General features: G+C 34.3%; 5 protein-coding genes across 8 annotated transcripts; 3 read left to right on the top strand and 2 right to left on the bottom strand.

Moving 5' to 3' along the window:
* Positions 1 to 425: 425 nt before the first annotated feature.
* Positions 426 to 2572, top strand: BCIN_01g03940 (hypothetical protein). 2 transcript variants are annotated; one of them, XM_024690425.1, is made up of 6 exons: positions 426 to 710; positions 770 to 1120; positions 1177 to 1264; positions 1320 to 1589; positions 1645 to 1993; positions 2042 to 2572. In XM_024690425.1, exons 1-6 carry the CDS (start codon positions 521 to 523, stop codon positions 2387 to 2389), a joined length of 1596 nt encoding a protein of 531 aa, XP_024546194.1. In that variant the 5' UTR covers positions 426 to 520; the 3' UTR covers positions 2390 to 2572. The 2 variants fall into 2 exon arrangements, with proteins under 2 accessions (XP_024546194.1, XP_024546195.1); XM_024690426.1 differs by having other exon boundaries at positions 1645 to 2572.
* A 27-nt stretch (positions 2573 to 2599) lies between these two features.
* On the bottom strand, positions 2600 to 3872 carry BCIN_01g03930 (hypothetical protein). Its single transcript, XM_001548907.2, has 2 exons — positions 3261 to 3872; positions 2600 to 3206 (listed from the first exon to the last, which is right to left on the bottom strand). The coding sequence occupies exons 1-2, from the start codon at positions 3558 to 3560 to the stop codon at positions 2901 to 2903; spliced, it is 606 nt and encodes a 201-aa protein (XP_001548957.2). The 5' UTR covers positions 3561 to 3872; the 3' UTR covers positions 2600 to 2900.
* A 1113-nt stretch (positions 3873 to 4985) lies between these two features.
* Positions 4986 to 6975, top strand: BCIN_01g03920 (hypothetical protein). Of its 2 annotated transcripts, XM_024690424.1 has the most exons (3): positions 4986 to 5141; positions 5217 to 6032; positions 6131 to 6975. In XM_024690424.1, the coding sequence occupies exons 2-3, from the start codon at positions 5222 to 5224 to the stop codon at positions 6865 to 6867; spliced, it is 1548 nt and encodes a 515-aa protein (XP_024546192.1). In that variant the 5' UTR covers positions 4986 to 5141; positions 5217 to 5221; the 3' UTR covers positions 6868 to 6975. The 2 variants fall into 2 exon arrangements, with proteins under 2 accessions (XP_024546192.1, XP_024546193.1); XM_024690423.1 differs by having other exon boundaries at positions 4986 to 6032.
* Positions 6976 to 14211: 7236 nt separating this feature from the next.
* On the bottom strand, positions 14212 to 15267 carry BCIN_01g03910 (hypothetical protein). 2 transcript variants are annotated; one of them, XM_024690422.1, is made up of 4 exons: positions 14961 to 15267; positions 14855 to 14904; positions 14633 to 14758; positions 14212 to 14424 (listed from the first exon to the last, which is right to left on the bottom strand). In XM_024690422.1, the coding sequence occupies exons 1-3, from the start codon at positions 15038 to 15040 to the stop codon at positions 14688 to 14690; spliced, it is 201 nt and encodes a 66-aa protein (XP_024546190.1). In that variant the 5' UTR covers positions 15041 to 15267; the 3' UTR covers positions 14212 to 14424; positions 14633 to 14687. The 2 variants fall into 2 exon arrangements, with proteins under 2 accessions (XP_024546190.1, XP_024546191.1); XM_024690421.1 differs by having other exon boundaries at positions 14855 to 15267.
* A 334-nt stretch (positions 15268 to 15601) lies between these two features.
* On the top strand, positions 15602 to 16214 carry BCIN_01g03900 (hypothetical protein). Its single transcript, XM_001548904.2, has 3 exons — positions 15602 to 15788; positions 15878 to 15961; positions 16047 to 16214. Exons 1-3 carry the CDS (start codon positions 15681 to 15683, stop codon positions 16116 to 16118), a joined length of 264 nt encoding a protein of 87 aa, XP_001548954.1. The 5' UTR covers positions 15602 to 15680; the 3' UTR covers positions 16119 to 16214.
* The last annotated feature ends 858 nt before the right edge of the window (positions 16215 to 17072 follow it).

The raw sequence follows: 17072 nt of genomic DNA, 5'->3' as shown, positions 1-17072 counted from the left end.
ATATAGCCTAAATCATCCTGGTAAGCAGACGGCAAACCACCACAAACTGCACCTAATTGTTCTAAAATGCGGGGCATTATGGAGAAACCTGGGGAATAGTACGATCAAGAATACTTTGATTTGTTGGCGAGGAGTCCTTATACAAGGATAACTGCCCGGACATTACTACATTTGACCTTGCCTCCATCCCACTTCCACTGGCGAGACCTCAACAGCTGATATTTGAGGATGTGTACTACTTACCGACAGCGTGTTCGAGGTAGTCTTAGTACACATGTTATAAAGGCTATATGCGGACCGTGGTTCCGTACGGCCGGTCTGGACGAGGTGCAGACTGGGCATCGGTTAATCGTGATGGATAAAATGAATTTAGGGTATTAAGACAGCAGATGTATATAATCCCATGTTTCCCCAGTCGAGAATGTGGGACGAAGCATTGCGGTGAATTCGTTGACTTTCCTCGATTCATTTGTGCAGTTTATAATCTTGAGGCAACGCAGATTTTGTCACTGCAGTCAAGATGGATTTCCAACGTACTAAAGCTACCTTCGAGCTCGCGGGCCAGGAGTTCCCTCGAGTAACATGGTACACGCAGAAGGGAATGAGAGGCTTGTACTGTTGTTTGATGTTTGTTGTTTTGACCTCGGCAACAAATGGATACGATGGATCCATGATGAACGGTCTTCAGTCCCTTCCCGCCTGGGAAGCTTGTGAGTGTTTCTCTGATGAATCGTCCTATCTTGAAATGAGAAACTTACGCTTGCCTTAGATTTCCACCCCACGGCCTCTCAACTTGGACTTCTTAACTGTATTATGTCGGTCGGCTCGCTTGTCGCCCTCCCCTTCGTACCATACGCTGCGGATATATTGGGCAGACGTACAGGTGTTATGATAGGTTGCACAATCATGATCGTTGGTGTATTGCTACAAAGTTTGGGATATACCTTCGGCTTGTTTGTAGGCGCTCGATTTTTGATTGGATTCGGAGTCGCAATCGCACATGGGGCATCACCATTGCTCATCACTGAGCTTGTCCACCCACAACATCGAGCTATCTACACCACCATTTACAACACTACATGGTACATCGGAAGTTTTGTTGCTGCTTGGTTAACATTTGGTATGAAATACACATTTATCAGAACCCTTGAAATCTTTAGCTAATGTAATCCTTAGGAACAAACAACATTGCAGGAAATTGGTCATGGAGAGCTCCTTCCGTCGTACAGGCTTTCCCATCTATCCTCCAAATGACTTTTATATGGTAAGCTCCTAATCGAGATCTTTAGTTTGGGAAGAAGAAGCTAATGCAGGTCAAGGTTTGTGCCAGAATCACCAAGATGGCTTATTGCAAAAGGCAAAAATGAGCAAGCACTCAAGATCTTGGCAGACGTACATGCTTCTGGGGACCAAAACGATGAAGTTGTACAGCTCGAATATCAGGAAATTCGCCAAACACTATTACTCGAGAAAGAAGTGGAGGGAAACCCATGGGCCGAGCTCTGGAAGACTCCAGGAAACAGGCATCGTCTTATTATTCTCGTATCTCTTGGTTTCTTTTCCCAATGGTCAGGAAATGGCCTTGTCAGGTGAGTTGGTACTAGTCAAAAGTATTTGAAAACGAAAATTGACATAATATTTTAGTTACTACATTAACATTGTACTGGAACAAATCGGTATCAAGAGCTCAACTACCAAGCTATTGATCAACGGTATCCTTCAGATCGTCAACATGATTGTAGCCACAGGAATGTGCTTTTTCGTTGATCGACTCGGTCGACGTCTATTGTTCTTGGTTTCCACGGGAGGAATGCTCGGTGTCTTCATTGTCTGGACAATATGCTCGGCTCAATTTTCAATGCACGGAAGTACAGCTTCTGCAAATGCGGTAGTAGTCATGATCTTCCTTTACTACGTCTTCTACAATTGTGCGTGGTCGGGTCTTTTGGTTGGCTACAGTGTAGAGATCCTACCATACAATATTCGTGCAAAGGTAATGAATCCCTCTACTTTTCACTGGCGTTGCTAATCGAAATTATAGGGAATGACAATCATGTTCTTGGCCGTTGACCTCTCGTTATTCTTCAACCAATATGTTAATCCAATCGCTTTGGATCACCTTCACTGGAAGTATTACATATTCTATTGCGTATGGTTGACCTTTGAGCTCTTTGTTGTCTGGAAGTTTTATATCGAGACACGAAATACTCCTTTGGAGGAAATTGTGAAACATTTCGATGGAGACAATGCGATCGTTGGTGGTCAAGTTGCGACCGAGAAGGCAAGAGTTATTGCGGCGGAACACGATTTGCATATTGGTGCTGAAGCTCATGATGGTGGTTTGGATGAGAAGGCAGCTGCTCACCATACAGAAGAGAGAATTGTATGATTTTGATGTTGTTAAGGCAAGGTATGGACGGGCGTATAAAGCTTAAATAGAGCTAGATACGGTGACAGTAATAGGCGGAGACAAGTAGTTCCTTTAATATCCATTGAATTCTTCTATTCAGCCCCTTTAAGCACGTTTCGTTGTGATTAATAGCATGCATGCGGTGACGAGTTCTGCTTTGCAACCCCCCCCCCCCCCCCCCCCACGCATTCAGGAAACCGTCAAAGTCGAATATCTCCCTTATGAGCCCTTTTGCAGACCGATGAAAATCGGGGAACTTTGCCGTCTGCAAATTATAGAGGTTTGAAACGACTTGTCCTCAAAATCAAATTCTGTCGTGGTTGAGTACGTCTCCTGATCCGGGGCCCACCAGTCCAACACATATCCTCTTTAGTGCTTTTTAATTCTGCACATTGAGGAGCTTTCTCCAGCGAGCACGGATCTCCCTGAATGTTTGCCTCCTGTGAATTGAACCCTCCCAACAAGAGCGTTCCTGCTACAAATCCAAAGATTAAACTTTGCGATTCCGCGACTCAATGAACATTTTTAATTCTAAAGCCGCATCTCTGACAATGTCCACCATCTCTTCCTTTGCTGTCAACAAAGGATAGTATGCCGCAATTCCCTCCAAGGTTAACCATGTCCTATACTCACAAACAGTCGTTTTGCCCTTCACAGCCACCACTTCCTGGACTCTCTCTGTGCCCAGAAGCCAACCGGGGTATTGGGTGGTCTTCGCGCTCATCTTTCTTTGCACTGGATCCAGCATAGTCAAGACAACAGGTAAACGTCGATCCCGTATATCTTCGACTCGAAACTAGAGTATCGAATTAGTTTCATGCAACTCTTTACACCACGAGGAGTATCTCACAGAATAAATCCCCCTGGCGCCCACGGTTGGCAATTTTTCCTGGTCATGCTCGAATTCATATTGGGAATAACCACTTCCGTATTTTTTGAAAGAGGTTATTACACGAAAAACATCGTCTGCAGGTGCATTGATCTTGACACTTGCATAGGCTGTGAGGATGGCTTCGTCTTTATTGATGGAAGGTGTAGCAATGAGACTTTTTTCATCAACGTGATTGCGGATGAGAAGCACAATGATGAAGAGTAAACATACAATAAGAAAGGCTAGAAACGAGATGAGGTAGGAGGACATGTCCATCATAATGAAGAGGTAGTTTGACGGCTATAGAAATAGATGTAATAGTGGATGTTTGAAGGCAGTGGGTGGTGGAGATTGAAGAATCTTCTTTGATACTTGTACCTCAAGAAAGAGCTCTTTTTCCTGATAGAATTTTCATGCTAGTGCCTATAACATCCGTCATACCAAGACGATCCATAACCAATACAAAGAAAGTTCGGTCTATGGCTTTTAACTCTTCCATACGATGCACATATATATGTGTGTGTATATACCTACGTAGGTATCATTCGTCCGCACCGAGAGCGAGAAAATGTCAAAACTGGCCGGAACGTCGGAATCTATTCGCACACCCGTAAAGGACAGCCCAAAGCTTCTTGGCGTTTTCTTTATCCTTCCCAGTTCTCCGCATGAGATTACCAGAGATTACATAAGATTGCAGAGATTACAGAGATTACCACAGATTACCGGAGATTACCAGAGATTACCAGAGATTGAGCTCGCAATTGTAATTTATCATAAATTGTATTGAAAATCTGACATGTTTCCCTAGTTATATCTACATCTATCTACCTGGTCCTAGTGTATGTGTTACCTTTGATTTTGTCAATGGCTTCTTTCGCATTTGAGATCTTTATATATATTCAATCATCCATTGTCGTCGCATTCATATATGCATTCATTTCTTTCATTTTGAAGATACAGATTACATCTTTCGTCTGATGCGCAGCCTTGTGAGAAGCTCTGACCTACGAAATTGAACTTGTCATGTCTAGCCTCGATTCTAGATCAACAAAGTGAACTTCGGGCTGCATTCAATTTTTGGTCAGGTCCAGCAGGTATTATTATCACACATTATTCACACTAATCAACAACTATTGAAAAAAATGCTACTCTTTAAAAATAAGCATATTCTTATTGTTACACCAGGCTCGCAAACAACTTTTACTCAAATAAATCTTTAACTAGATATCAGGGTTCTATAGTAGGGAATATACCGAAACGCATCAGATGTATTCTAATAAGGTAAGAACTAATCATATGCCCTAGCTAACCCCCGGGCATACCTAGTATACTGGACTATATATAGTACATTTCCTATCCTCAGGATCCTACTATTTCCTTTCTAATATGTATCTCTATGACACCTCGATTCTCTCTTCTGTCGTCATAGAGAATACTATTCCAGGCCAAGCCTGTAGATCCTTCTGAATAAGAGTTCCGGGCCACCGGAGTGTGGTGACTAAAAACCTACAGCTTAGGTAATTAGGGCATTCGCCTTAGTAATCTAGTCCCCGTGACAATTAGAGAGTATATAAAGACCAGTATATGCCCAGGGTTGATTAAAATATATAATTAGTTTTACTTAGATTTCAATACATTAATATAATCTCTTACTTATCCTATATTCGATATATTTCCTATCATCGACCTAATAGTAATTCCCAAGTTAAAAATATCATATCAATTTTATAATAGCTATCTTTTAAGTATACTTCTCTTCTAATACCACTATTAAAATCTATATTCAAGATCTAAAAACAGAGTCTTAAATTGTAATAGATATTTGTTGCAGGTTAATATTAAATTTATAATAAATATTAGGCAAATCCCCAGTCTTATTAATCCATACAACTCACCGATTATTCACGATAGCAATACTAATATCGTTTATGACAGTCGATATGATATCTTGGGAAGGACTTCCCTTGGAGATTCGTCTCGTGGTTTTGAAAGAGTTGATGCAGGATGGTTGTAGCTTGGCTGACTTCGCCACAGTGTCACGAGAGTGGCAGGAGATCATCGAGGCTCACAACTTCTCCCGGATTAAGCTTACGTCGGCACGCCTCGCTGATTGTGGTCAGATGCTTCATCGCAATAGGAGTCTCGTGCGCTACATTTGGCTTTGCTTGGAACTACAAGAATATGACTGCACTGAATCTACTCCTCCAAAGCCAGAGATGTTGAAGATGAGCAACATAAACAGTACCCTCATCACCACAGGAATCCTAAATCTGTTCACAACACTCAGCGTATGGGAACCAGGCAGTAGCTTGCTGCTAGATATCAGTGTCTACTCCCCCAGTGACTCTGAGCATTGGTTCAAATATCTGAACTTTGAGCCTGATGTTGATTTCGATATGTTTGACCGGAATCAACACACAAAGACTTCGATGCCGATTAGACCTACTGTCCACCACCACGAATGGATTGCTCCTACTCAAAATTCCATTGCACCCTTTAACGCTATCGAGAAAGTCTTTGAAGGAATCTTTTACGGGGAACCATTTGATAATGAAGAACAAGAAATTCAATGGTGGCAGCAATTGCCATTAGTTCCGGTAGTAACAGGTATACTTCTCCGTCAACAAACCCGCCGACGATGGAAACCAACTACATTGAGACGTATGTTTGCTCTTCTACCTAGACTTCAGGAAGTTCATTATGAACCTTGGAGGGAATGGTTTGATGGTCTACAAACGTGTATAGATCGATGTAAGTGCTAATATATCAATTAATTATTCTCTATTACTTCTATACTCAAATTAAACTCTTAATCTTCAACAACCTGCTAACACTCCTATTCTGTATAGCTTCAAAACTTCTTTTTGAATCGCTTTCTTGCGCTGGATTACAGAGACTCATAATCTTTGAGAATTTCGATCAAACTTATCCAGCTAGCTTTAGATATAGATGTTCTCCTACGCGAATCCCATCCCTTTCTTTTGGCAGGGCGCTTGCTAATGCTAGTTTTACACTTGAACATCTCTCAATATCGTTCATGGTAGAAGCTAGCCATTTTTTCAGAGCTCGAGAACTTTCCTGGAAGTGGCCTAAGTTGACTTGGCTTGCATTGCCTTCACGAGTGTTCATACCACAAGAATTTTCCTGGAAGTGGCCTAACTTGACTTGGCTTGCATTGACTTCACGATTGCTCATACCACAAGAACATCCAGTGGAGTTAAATTATATGCTTCAGGCAGCAGCAGCAGCGGCTCTGAATATGCCAAATCTTGAAACAATGGAAATATGGAATGGAGGGAAGGGGTTCGCAATGCTCTTTAGATATCAGCGCGGTAAGCAAGGGCGACCTGCTGTCATAACCTGTAAAGGAACATGGGAACTGAACTTAGGACCCCTTGTAATTCAGGCTTGGGACTCTGTATCATTGAAGGATTGCGGCGAAGGAATTGTTATTATAAAGGAGTTGCTGGATATAAGTGATGATATCAAGTCTCATGGTGATGCCATACATTATTTGGAATTGTCAAAGCCTGTTGTTCGCCCCATATCACTGCGCCAGATTCAAATGCAGCCCACAATTTTATAGGTAGTATAAGATCAATAGCCTAATCTCTATCACAAATCTAGAAGTATATAGAATTTCTAGATACTACTTATCACTTATTATTCCGAACATTCTTGTTAATAATTGCTATCGAATGGAATAAAATAACAGGAAATCAATTGATTGAGAAAACGAGATACTAATTGTTCGCAGTAGCTAAGTAACTTCACGAGTATTTAATGAAGATGTAAATAAAGCAGTTATAGAAGGAATGAAATGATATGATTTTGATGAAACACCTTATAGCCATTACTATTCTTAGTATAAAATATAAAGTCACTTAGAGCCTTCCTCAGATTCAATTCATATCTCATTAGTTCCTTGTTTATAGCTATTGTAAAAGAGTAGAAGATAATAATGGTCACACAAGAAAAGCCTTCGCATATACCAGTCAGTGGTCGCAACGGGTGGCTATAGGTATTAGTGCCTCATTTTCGTGGGTTGACTGGGTAAAGTGTATGTAGTACGGGTATTGCTTAATAAGCCCCATTCGCTTAGGATTTTATCCTAATATAGTAAAGATCGTTATTAATTTCAGTCTCATAAACAATTTCTTTGATTTTTGTATATAAAATATATACAAATTGCAAACCTACGGGTACCCGTGGGTATCCGTGGGTGCAAACGGGTATTTTGGGCTATTCATAATGGCTGGGTATTGGGGCGTTTGATTGGCTACCCATTAATAATGGCTTGAATTGGGTTTTCGAAAATTAGTACGAAACCCACCCATTGCGACCACTGATACCAGTACTAGAGCAAGTGGCTACACATAGTAAAATGGGGTGAATCACTACATCGCGGCAGCGAGGTGAGAGGGGGTGGGGGGCGGCTAAATTTGAGCACTCAAACTTCGGGAGTCAACGTAGAAAGTGGTAAAATCGGTGTTGTTTTTAGGTCTACGAAAGAGAAGCTATAAATACTAAACGCTGGTAGCGAGTGACTTTTAGGTCACGTGCTTTCGATCTCACACTACATAGTCTCTTCCTTTCATATCTCTTCTCATACACTAAATGACAAGAAAGAAGGATCAGAATATTAATATATAATGATGCTACAATCTCTCTCTTTTGTTGTTTTCTTTCAATCATCATTAATACTTTTACTTTTACAGTCGTAACAATTATTGTCTTTATTCATATAATAAGGGCCCGTTCGGATCGATTTTTTTAGGCGATGTTGATTACAAAGTTCAGCATTCGCGTTCGATAAACGCCCATTTAGGCTACATTTGTTATCTACAAATATTGACAACAAAACGTGTTTACCGAATGCGAATGTTGTTCTACAAAATCTACAACTCTATATTCACAACATATCATCAAAATCTCAAATGCAACTTTGAAAAGCATTTGACAACATTTTGTGAACCTTCTTGAATCTTTGAAGAAAAAGCAAGCTAATTTTCAATTGATTACATCATCTATTATCATATTATCCATCTATCTTCATTATCACCTTATCATCGTTAGTTACCCTTATCAACTTTACCTTATCGTCGTCACTTTTATCAACCTCACCTTATCATCGCCACCTCATTATCACTACCTTCGCATCGCTGCTCTCGTCGTCGCTATTATGCTAACAAAAATCACGATTAGCGATACTCCAATGTTAAAAGCTATATTTATAAAATTACAAGACTTTGTATTCGAATATACTAAACTTCGATCTTCTCTTAGTGTTACAATTGAAGAGAAACTTGCAATATTCCTTTATATAGTTACGAAAGGATGCTTTCTATGTCATATAGCTTAGCTAATCATTCCTATTGATAGGAGTGACTCGCAACGTGTCGCTGTTAGACAAGCTCATACTCGTCTTGAGTTTGCCCGAGCCAACAATAATATCGTTGTTGCTGAAGCTGTTCAAAGAGGTGAACTCCCGCTTATCGCAGCCCAAAGCGGCCTCGGTCGTCACAGCCAGTAGCAATTCCTGCGCAAGTCAAGCTTCAATTGAAGTTACCACTAGGTATTTAGGGTGCGTTCAGATCGATTTATTATAATTATTAGACCTTATTAGACCTTATTAGACCTTATTAGTATTAGAATCAATGCAAGGTGACGACTAGCGTATAATAGGGTCTAGGAGAGTATAAGACTTTTCATTCATTCCTTTCATTTTTTCGAAAGTGAAGTTATATATAATATAAAAACTTTGTATTGAATAAATGATTGATCCGATATCAATTCTGTATTGATGTTTCATAATAGAGCTCTCCCTTTCAAAGCTTTCGTTTTTGAAAGCTGTAAGAGCTATGAAAGAGTTTGAAAGCCATGAAAGTTATAATGTAGCTTATCAGCATGCGGGCCATTTGAAAATACACCAAAATTAGGCCTTTTTCAATATTCTTATTTTAATAACTAATCATTATTTTCGGAAAAGAAAAGAATATTAAATAATAATAAAAATTGAACTTTTTAAAAAACTAGTTTTTATATAAATATTTCTATTATGGATTCGTAAAAGCAAACGAAATGGAAATGTACTTCATATATGTATTATATAATCATATATCTATAAAGTAGGTCATTTTTATATTTATAGATTTATGGAACCCTTTTTGATTGGTTATAAGTAATATATTGATGCTAGGGTAGAATTGTTTCGGCCAATAAAAAGGCTAAATTGTTATAAAACAATTTCAATCTAATATATAATTGTTACGGGACAAAACGTGACCGGCTTAATTAGGTATGTGATAATAAATCCCTCAAATCTATTGTAACGTAGTTTATCAGCGAGCGGATCATATCACCGAGCGGATCATTTGAAAATACACCAAAATTAGCTATTTTTAAATATTCTTATTTTAATGACTAAACATTATTTTTGAAAAATAAAAAGATTGAAAATAATATTAAAGCTGAGTCTTTTTAGAAATCTAGTTTTTATATACATATTTCTATTATATTCTAGAAAAAATAGAAATTGTCACGATTTTCATTACAAAAAAGTTATTTTTATAATAACTATTATAATAATTTGATTTTTTAATAAATAATTAGATTTTTATAATATCCATATAACTAAATTTCAATATTTTCAGCTTTCTTTAAATTATATTATTATATAAAGAAAGTGCACGGTTACACACAGACGAATTTTGTATATAAATTAAGTGATCCGCTCGGTGATATGATCCGCTCGCTGATAAACTACGTTATACTAAATGGAACTCATATATATATAAATTGTATAATTTATATAGTTATAGAAAAACAATAAAAAGTTTTAATGTTATAATATACTAATTGATTTATTATTATTATTTATTTTAATAGTTCTTTTTATTTTTTTAAAAAAGAAGTAATTTATTAATTAATTTAAATAGTGAATTATTATTGATATTATTATAGTTTTTATAAAAAGAATATTTGGAAGAGATAGTAAAGAATTCTTTAGTATAATTTTAAGCTAATTAGAAGGAGGTGTTGAAGGGTTTTTTTAAAATGATAGTAATAAAAGTTAAATGATAGAATAATAATAATTTATTAATGGAGATAATTAAAATTTTTAAGAAATAATTGTTAATATTTAAGTAATATTATAATGATGAATTGATATTATAGATGGTTTAATGTAAAAGGAGATATTTAATAAAATGATAAAAGAAATGGAGAGAATAAAATAGATTTATAAAAGGGTTATAAAATATAATTTATATATTTTTCTTTTGGTTAATAATAATAGTGTTGCAGTTCTACTACTATCAATTTATTAGATTATTATATTTAATTAAAGGAAACTTTCAAAATTATAAAGATTGAAGAAATATATAGGTGAGAATATTGGAAAAACTAAGGATTTCTTTTTTCAAATAGAAATCATATTTCAAAGTAATAATGGATATTATTTCTCGATAAATAAAAAGAAGATTAATTATATTATTTAATATTTTGAAAAGTAGTTTTTATTGGTATAGTGTTGATATGAAAGCAAATCAATTAATATTAGTTTAAATTAGTTCAATTTCAAGAAATATATATATGATTCTATTATAAATAAAGGGAATCGATAGTGATAAACAATTTAGTGAATTATTTATATGAAATAATAATTGAAACAATCAATAAATATATTTGTAAGCTATTTGGAGAATCTAAAAAAGGATATCGAACTAAAAGCAAATAGTATTTGAAAAGAAAAGCTTTTTATAAAATTATATCTGTATATAATTAAAAGAATATTAAAATCTTTATAATAATTAAAATTCAAAAACAAATCAATAAAACAAACCTGTAGACTAGAAAATATAAATAAGTTTTATTATAGATAAGATATTAATGAATTATAAGGATTCTACAAACAAATTCAATCATTTTAAAGTTTACAATACTTATCAAAACAAACCCATTTCGAAATCGAATAATAAATAAATATTATTATAAAACCTTTAAAATCAATTCAAAAAAAGATTCAAAAAAATAAATTAATCAATATCAAACCCATTACAATACTATATACAAACTATATAAAGAATATTATTTATTATAAATATCAACAAAAAGAATATTACATTTCCAATTATTAAAATTTTATTATATATTAATATTATAAAGAAAGTTATAAATCCAAAAAGTACCCAAAAACTATATCACAATTTTCCCAATAGAGAAATATTTAGATCCAATTATTATTCTAAATATTTACTATTATAGCCTATACATTGGTGATTCTACAGCCTGTTATTAATCCGTCGTAACACAGCTGTATTAATGCCAAAGTATTTGTTTCCAGACGACAGGCGATAGATCACTTACTCTTTTCTGAATCAATGTTGGTGATGTAGCTATATCGCTTTTCTATTTTAATAATAGATTTGTATTAGTATCCTTATAATATTAACTTCTATAAAGATCCTCTTTACTTACCTTAGGCAGCAAATCGGCAGGCGAAGCAATTGCCATAGCAATAATTGTTGTAAGGAGAAATACTTGGAAACGCATATTGTAGAATAGGACTTGATTGAAATTTGGGATGATATGAAAATTTTAAAGAGTAAGAAGAAAGGTAAAGTAAATAAAGCAGACTTTCTAACTCTATGGTGTTTTCTCTCAGTAACGTAACGTATGGGGAACTCGGACACTTTTAGCCCTTCACCAACTTGAAACCGTAATAACTTTTATTATGCATATCCAATCACCTTCTACACCTGTTCAAATTGAAGAGAAGCTTCAAAAGGCTATAATTTCATTTCAATTGAAAGAATTTAAATCAATTAGAAAGGTTGCAGAGCATTTTGAAGTCCCTAAGTCTATCTTAGCTGATAGGCTAGCTAGAAAGAAAACACATTCCCAAATCTACGAAATAGCTCAAATTCTTTCAAACATAAAAGAAAAAACTCTTGTATAATGAATTTCACAATTTACTATTACTAGATTCTCTATTATATCTATATTGGTGAAGGCAATGGCTAACGAAATTCATTTTCAATATATTCAGGTTGTATCATTTCGAAATCCTATCTCAATAGAAATTTCATTTATAAGCTACAAATGGATCTATAGATTCCAAAAACGATATTCAGAACTTAAAAGATGCTATTCACATCAATTAGAGTCTAATAAAGCTAAAAAAGCAACTCCGGAGAATATTCAGGTTTAGTTTGATACATTTCGTACACATCTTATTGAACGAAAGTATAAATTAGATGATATATATAATATAAACGAAACCGAATTTGAAGTTGGAAGTATTCAAAGTATATATATTATAATCGATTCTATTCAGAAATCGAATTGGAAAGTTATAGCTAACAAGCAAGAATAGATAACTATATTTGAATATATCAATGTAATTGGAAAGGCTTTATTACCTATAATCATTTTCAAGGTTTAGAATACGAATTCTATATGGATTCCAAAGAATACATTTCAAAACTGGTAGTTTTCTATTAGTACAAATGAATGAACCTTAAATAGTTATAGATTAGAATAACTATATATAGTTTTTTGAACCAGAATTCAAGAAAGTATTAGATAATTAGCCTCGACTTTAATTATGGATAGCTATTTAAGCTATATTATAAGCAATCTAATTGCTCTTTGTATAAGAAAGGGTATTGAATTGCTTATATTATCTCCTCATTGCTCTTATCTGCTTCAGCCTTTTGATGTTGGGGTATGTGGGCTAATGAAGTGATATTATTCTTTAGAGATCGATTGGTATTCTTAAGTTGGTATAAAGCGAATTCAAAGAACTGAATGGATAGAACTCTTTCAAAAGATTAGAATAAAGATATTTAATTTTTTTAATATTAAAACTAGTTAGAGAAGAGCTGATTTGATATTTTTTTTTTATAAAAAGTATTTGATATATTATTATTTAATTTTTTCTAATAATCTTTTATTCTATAAATAAGAATTATTAATTAAGATTTAGATTTTTTTATATTTTGAAATTCTTTTTTAAATAGGATAGAATTAAGGCAAGCAAATTAGATTTTTAATTCAGTTTTAATAAATAGTGATTCTTTTGTATTATTAATTTGTTAATATATTAAAAAAATGATTAGATTTATAGAATCTCAAAATATTGAAATAATTTTATTTAGAAAATAATTTGTTAATATTCAAAAGGTAATTGAGATTTGAAAGAAGAGAATTAAAGATAAGAGAATCAAATTATAAGGTTAATTTGTATTTAGTATTTAAAAAGTATTTAAAATTGTATGTAAGGTAGAGGAAAAGTTTAAGAAGAAAAAGCTATAAGGATGGCTATATAAATGTTCAATTAAAGAATTAGAGAAGGAGATTGAAAAGGAAGAGCTAGAGAATAGTTTAAGTGATTTAGAATTAGAATTAGAGGAGTATATAGTTTGTAGAATAAGATTGTATGTAGAATAATTGAAAAAGTGTTCGAGTTCCCTATATGTTCGAGTTCATTATAAATTACATTATTATATTTATTATAATATTTCAAAAATATAAAATTAATTAAACTTCTAAAGGATTAATCGAAATAAATAATAGAGATAATCTAGTAAGGATATTAATAAATATTAAAGAGTTATTAACACTTATGGTGAATATTCAATAGATTAGTAATAATAGATTATAAATCGATTTAATAATAATAAATATTTTTTATTGAAAAAAAGAATATTTGCCGTTTTCTTTTAAAGATTATAAAAAGTTTATTTAATAATTTGGCTGATTTGATATTCTGGTTGTATAGTTTAAATTTGATTATAATAAGGTTGAATGCAATCTTAGAGTTCTTAGTTGTAAGATATGAGATTAGAAGGAATAGAATACGAGGTACACCGGTACAACTTGTAAAGTTTGAGAATATGAATTACAGAAGAGACGATCTTGTAATAGCTGTAGTACAATGTCACCCATATGCATTATTATTCTTATTTATAGTAAACATATCATTCAAACCCTATTCCTCATTTTACATTTTGGAGAGAGTCCGACTTGTCTTGATAGTAGATCGAGTAATCCCACATGACCCTGTTCCTAATCCTAAGACAAGAGATTTGTTCCGAGGAGTCTACGCAATCGTTTGTTCCAGCGCCAGGGAAATAACAGCCTGTCAATATTAAATCCATTAGATGCATTTTCCGAGAGGAAGAGTGAGATACAAGAAGGGAGAAAGAGTATAAGTCCATGTCTCCTATAACTCAGAGGAAACTTCAGCTTTTAAGGGCTATGGAGCCCATTCGCAGGATGAAAAGGATTTCAGTGATCTCTTCTCGTAAGGAAGCCAACGTATTAGACTTGATAAGAGAAGAACTTACCTTTTCAGTGCAAGCTCTTGTGCGCTGTGAGCACAGGCTCCCTTGCGAGTACCCTCTAGCAAGGATATTGATCACTGGAAGGCGGAGCACAACCATTTGTTCCAGTCCCCTCAAAATAGCATAAACCTGGAGATCCAAAAGTTTAGTATATGAATAATACCAAGGATAAGAAGTTGATCAAGAAAGGGTGCAATTTGCGTTGTGGAACGATATAAGACTTACCATCTCCCTCGCAGTAACAGTAATTTCCAATTCCCCCATCAGGGTCGGCTCTAAATCAGACTTCAGCGAAATTCTAGCAGTTAATATGCATTCCGTGGATAAATACTGATTGAGACAAGGTCCAACCTGAGCCATTCCAATGGCAGAAAGTGCAGTGACTATCAAAGTAATAACGAAAACTTTCATATTGAAGACTCAGAGTGTTTCAGAGAGCTGTGGAGCCAAAAGGTAATTGAGTGACTGAGATATTTCCAAAGATTGAATAGATGGTTTGAAATGCAGTAATAATTGAGATAATAGGGATCAAGACTTAGTTATATATACCTCTTGTCAGGATTCGCCCAAGTACAGATAAAGGTTGGGCCGAGCCTGCAAGTACTGACAAACAAGGAAAACATGACCCCTTGACTGCCAGCTACTCGCTGCCTCGCCAAAGATAAGGCGGGAAAGTGGCACAGCAGTCAAAAGGGATAGAACGCACATATATGGAGTGCATATACGGTTCGGAAAGTTGGCCCGAACCTGTAACTATATAGAATGCACCTATGTGGATTGCATATACGGTTTGTACAGTTGCATTAAGAACCTCCATATTTGAAATCCTACATTCGATGACTTCATTAAACTTATTGTCAGTTTTACCACCTTCCCTATTCTAACAATCGGATATGATTATACCGAATCCCGAAAGTGACGCTGTAACTTTACAAGTTATATATATATCGAACAGTTGTCAATTAAGTTATCGAAGTTCCAAAACACCTTGTCCAAGCCACATTTAAAGTATTCCTATAATTTCCAGATATCAACCATCCGACTTGCAATAATGAAGCTCGTTCTCAACAGCGCAACTGTTATCGCCACCCTGCTTCTCACACATCTGGCCTCCGCAGCCACACTTGGTCAACGGGCAGCAGAAACGACCTATCGTGGAGTAAGTCTCTACTCATGTTTCTCACATCATATATTTCACCATAAATTCAAATTTACCCATCGAGTAATTTACGTACTAATTTATCAAAGACATGTCAAACGGGAACTCAGGTGTGTGCGTACGATGTCGATGAGACTGTAGGCGATTCTTGCAACTGTGACACTAGTCAATTGGTATAGTTCATTTCTAAACTCGCGAGTCCGCTCTTTTCACCATTTCTGAAATTTTAAGAAGTTTAACTGACAACTGTGGTCTCAGTGCCAAGGCGATGGTAATGCATGCTTTTACAATGACACGCCCGGTGTCAGATTTCATTGTCCCTGCTCCTGAAGGCGGATTAGGAAGATTCGTGAGGTTCCAATTTTGGCCAGAGATGAAGTATTGTGTTCAAAGTAGCTAAATAATAGAAATGGAGCTATCAAACCACAACTATGACCTTTGCTGGCTGTGATCATGAGTCCTAGAATGTAATACCTGTGGATTCACTATACTGAACCCGTGGCATCAATCGTATCACTTAATAGATACGATTATACTTGGTGCAGATTGGTCTTCTTCCTATCTAAAAGGGAGAAAGGAGATCTCTATAATGTAATTTATCAGCATATGGGCTATATCACCATATAAGCCACTTTCACCTCAATTTATACTTTCAACCCTATATTATTCAACAATAATTAAATCAATTAATTAAAACTATTAAGAATCTAATAATCTAAAATCTATTATATCATTTTAACAAATTCTTATATTATATCCTATCTTTTCATATTTATTATAATATCAATTAAAAAATACTTCCCTATTAGAATTCCTTTCTTTTTGATATTTATTATATTAAATTTAAATATCAATCTTTTATTAAAATAATATATCAAAAATCTCTTATTTAGTAAACACTCTTTCTTAATATAATTGAGTTTTTTTTATATATTAATATTTATTTAATATTTCATTTGCTATTCGAAATATACAATTCTTTATATTTAAAAATATATTCTTATAAATTAATTTTTTTATATTCTTAATTAAAACTAATACAATTTCAAATATAAATATAAAAAAATTTAATTAATAATAAATTATTTAAAATTTAATTAATATTGATTGAAAAAGAGTTTTAATTGAATTATAAAGGATTTAAAAAATTTATTGATTTAAATTGAAAAAGAGAAATATAAATATACAAATTCAAATATTTAATTTCGAAAATATAACTTTAGAATTAAATAGGATTAAATTTATTCTTTGAAATCCTGATTTCATATTCTAAAAAATAATTGA

This window comes from Botrytis cinerea, chromosome 1 (genome assembly GCF_000143535.2).
Source record: "Botrytis cinerea B05.10 chromosome 1, complete sequence".
In the NCBI taxonomy this organism is placed as follows: Eukaryota; Fungi; Ascomycota; class Leotiomycetes; order Helotiales; family Sclerotiniaceae; genus Botrytis; species Botrytis cinerea.
The sequence above is the reverse complement of the archived record's forward strand: the minus strand, read 5'-3'. Positions and strand labels throughout refer to the sequence as shown.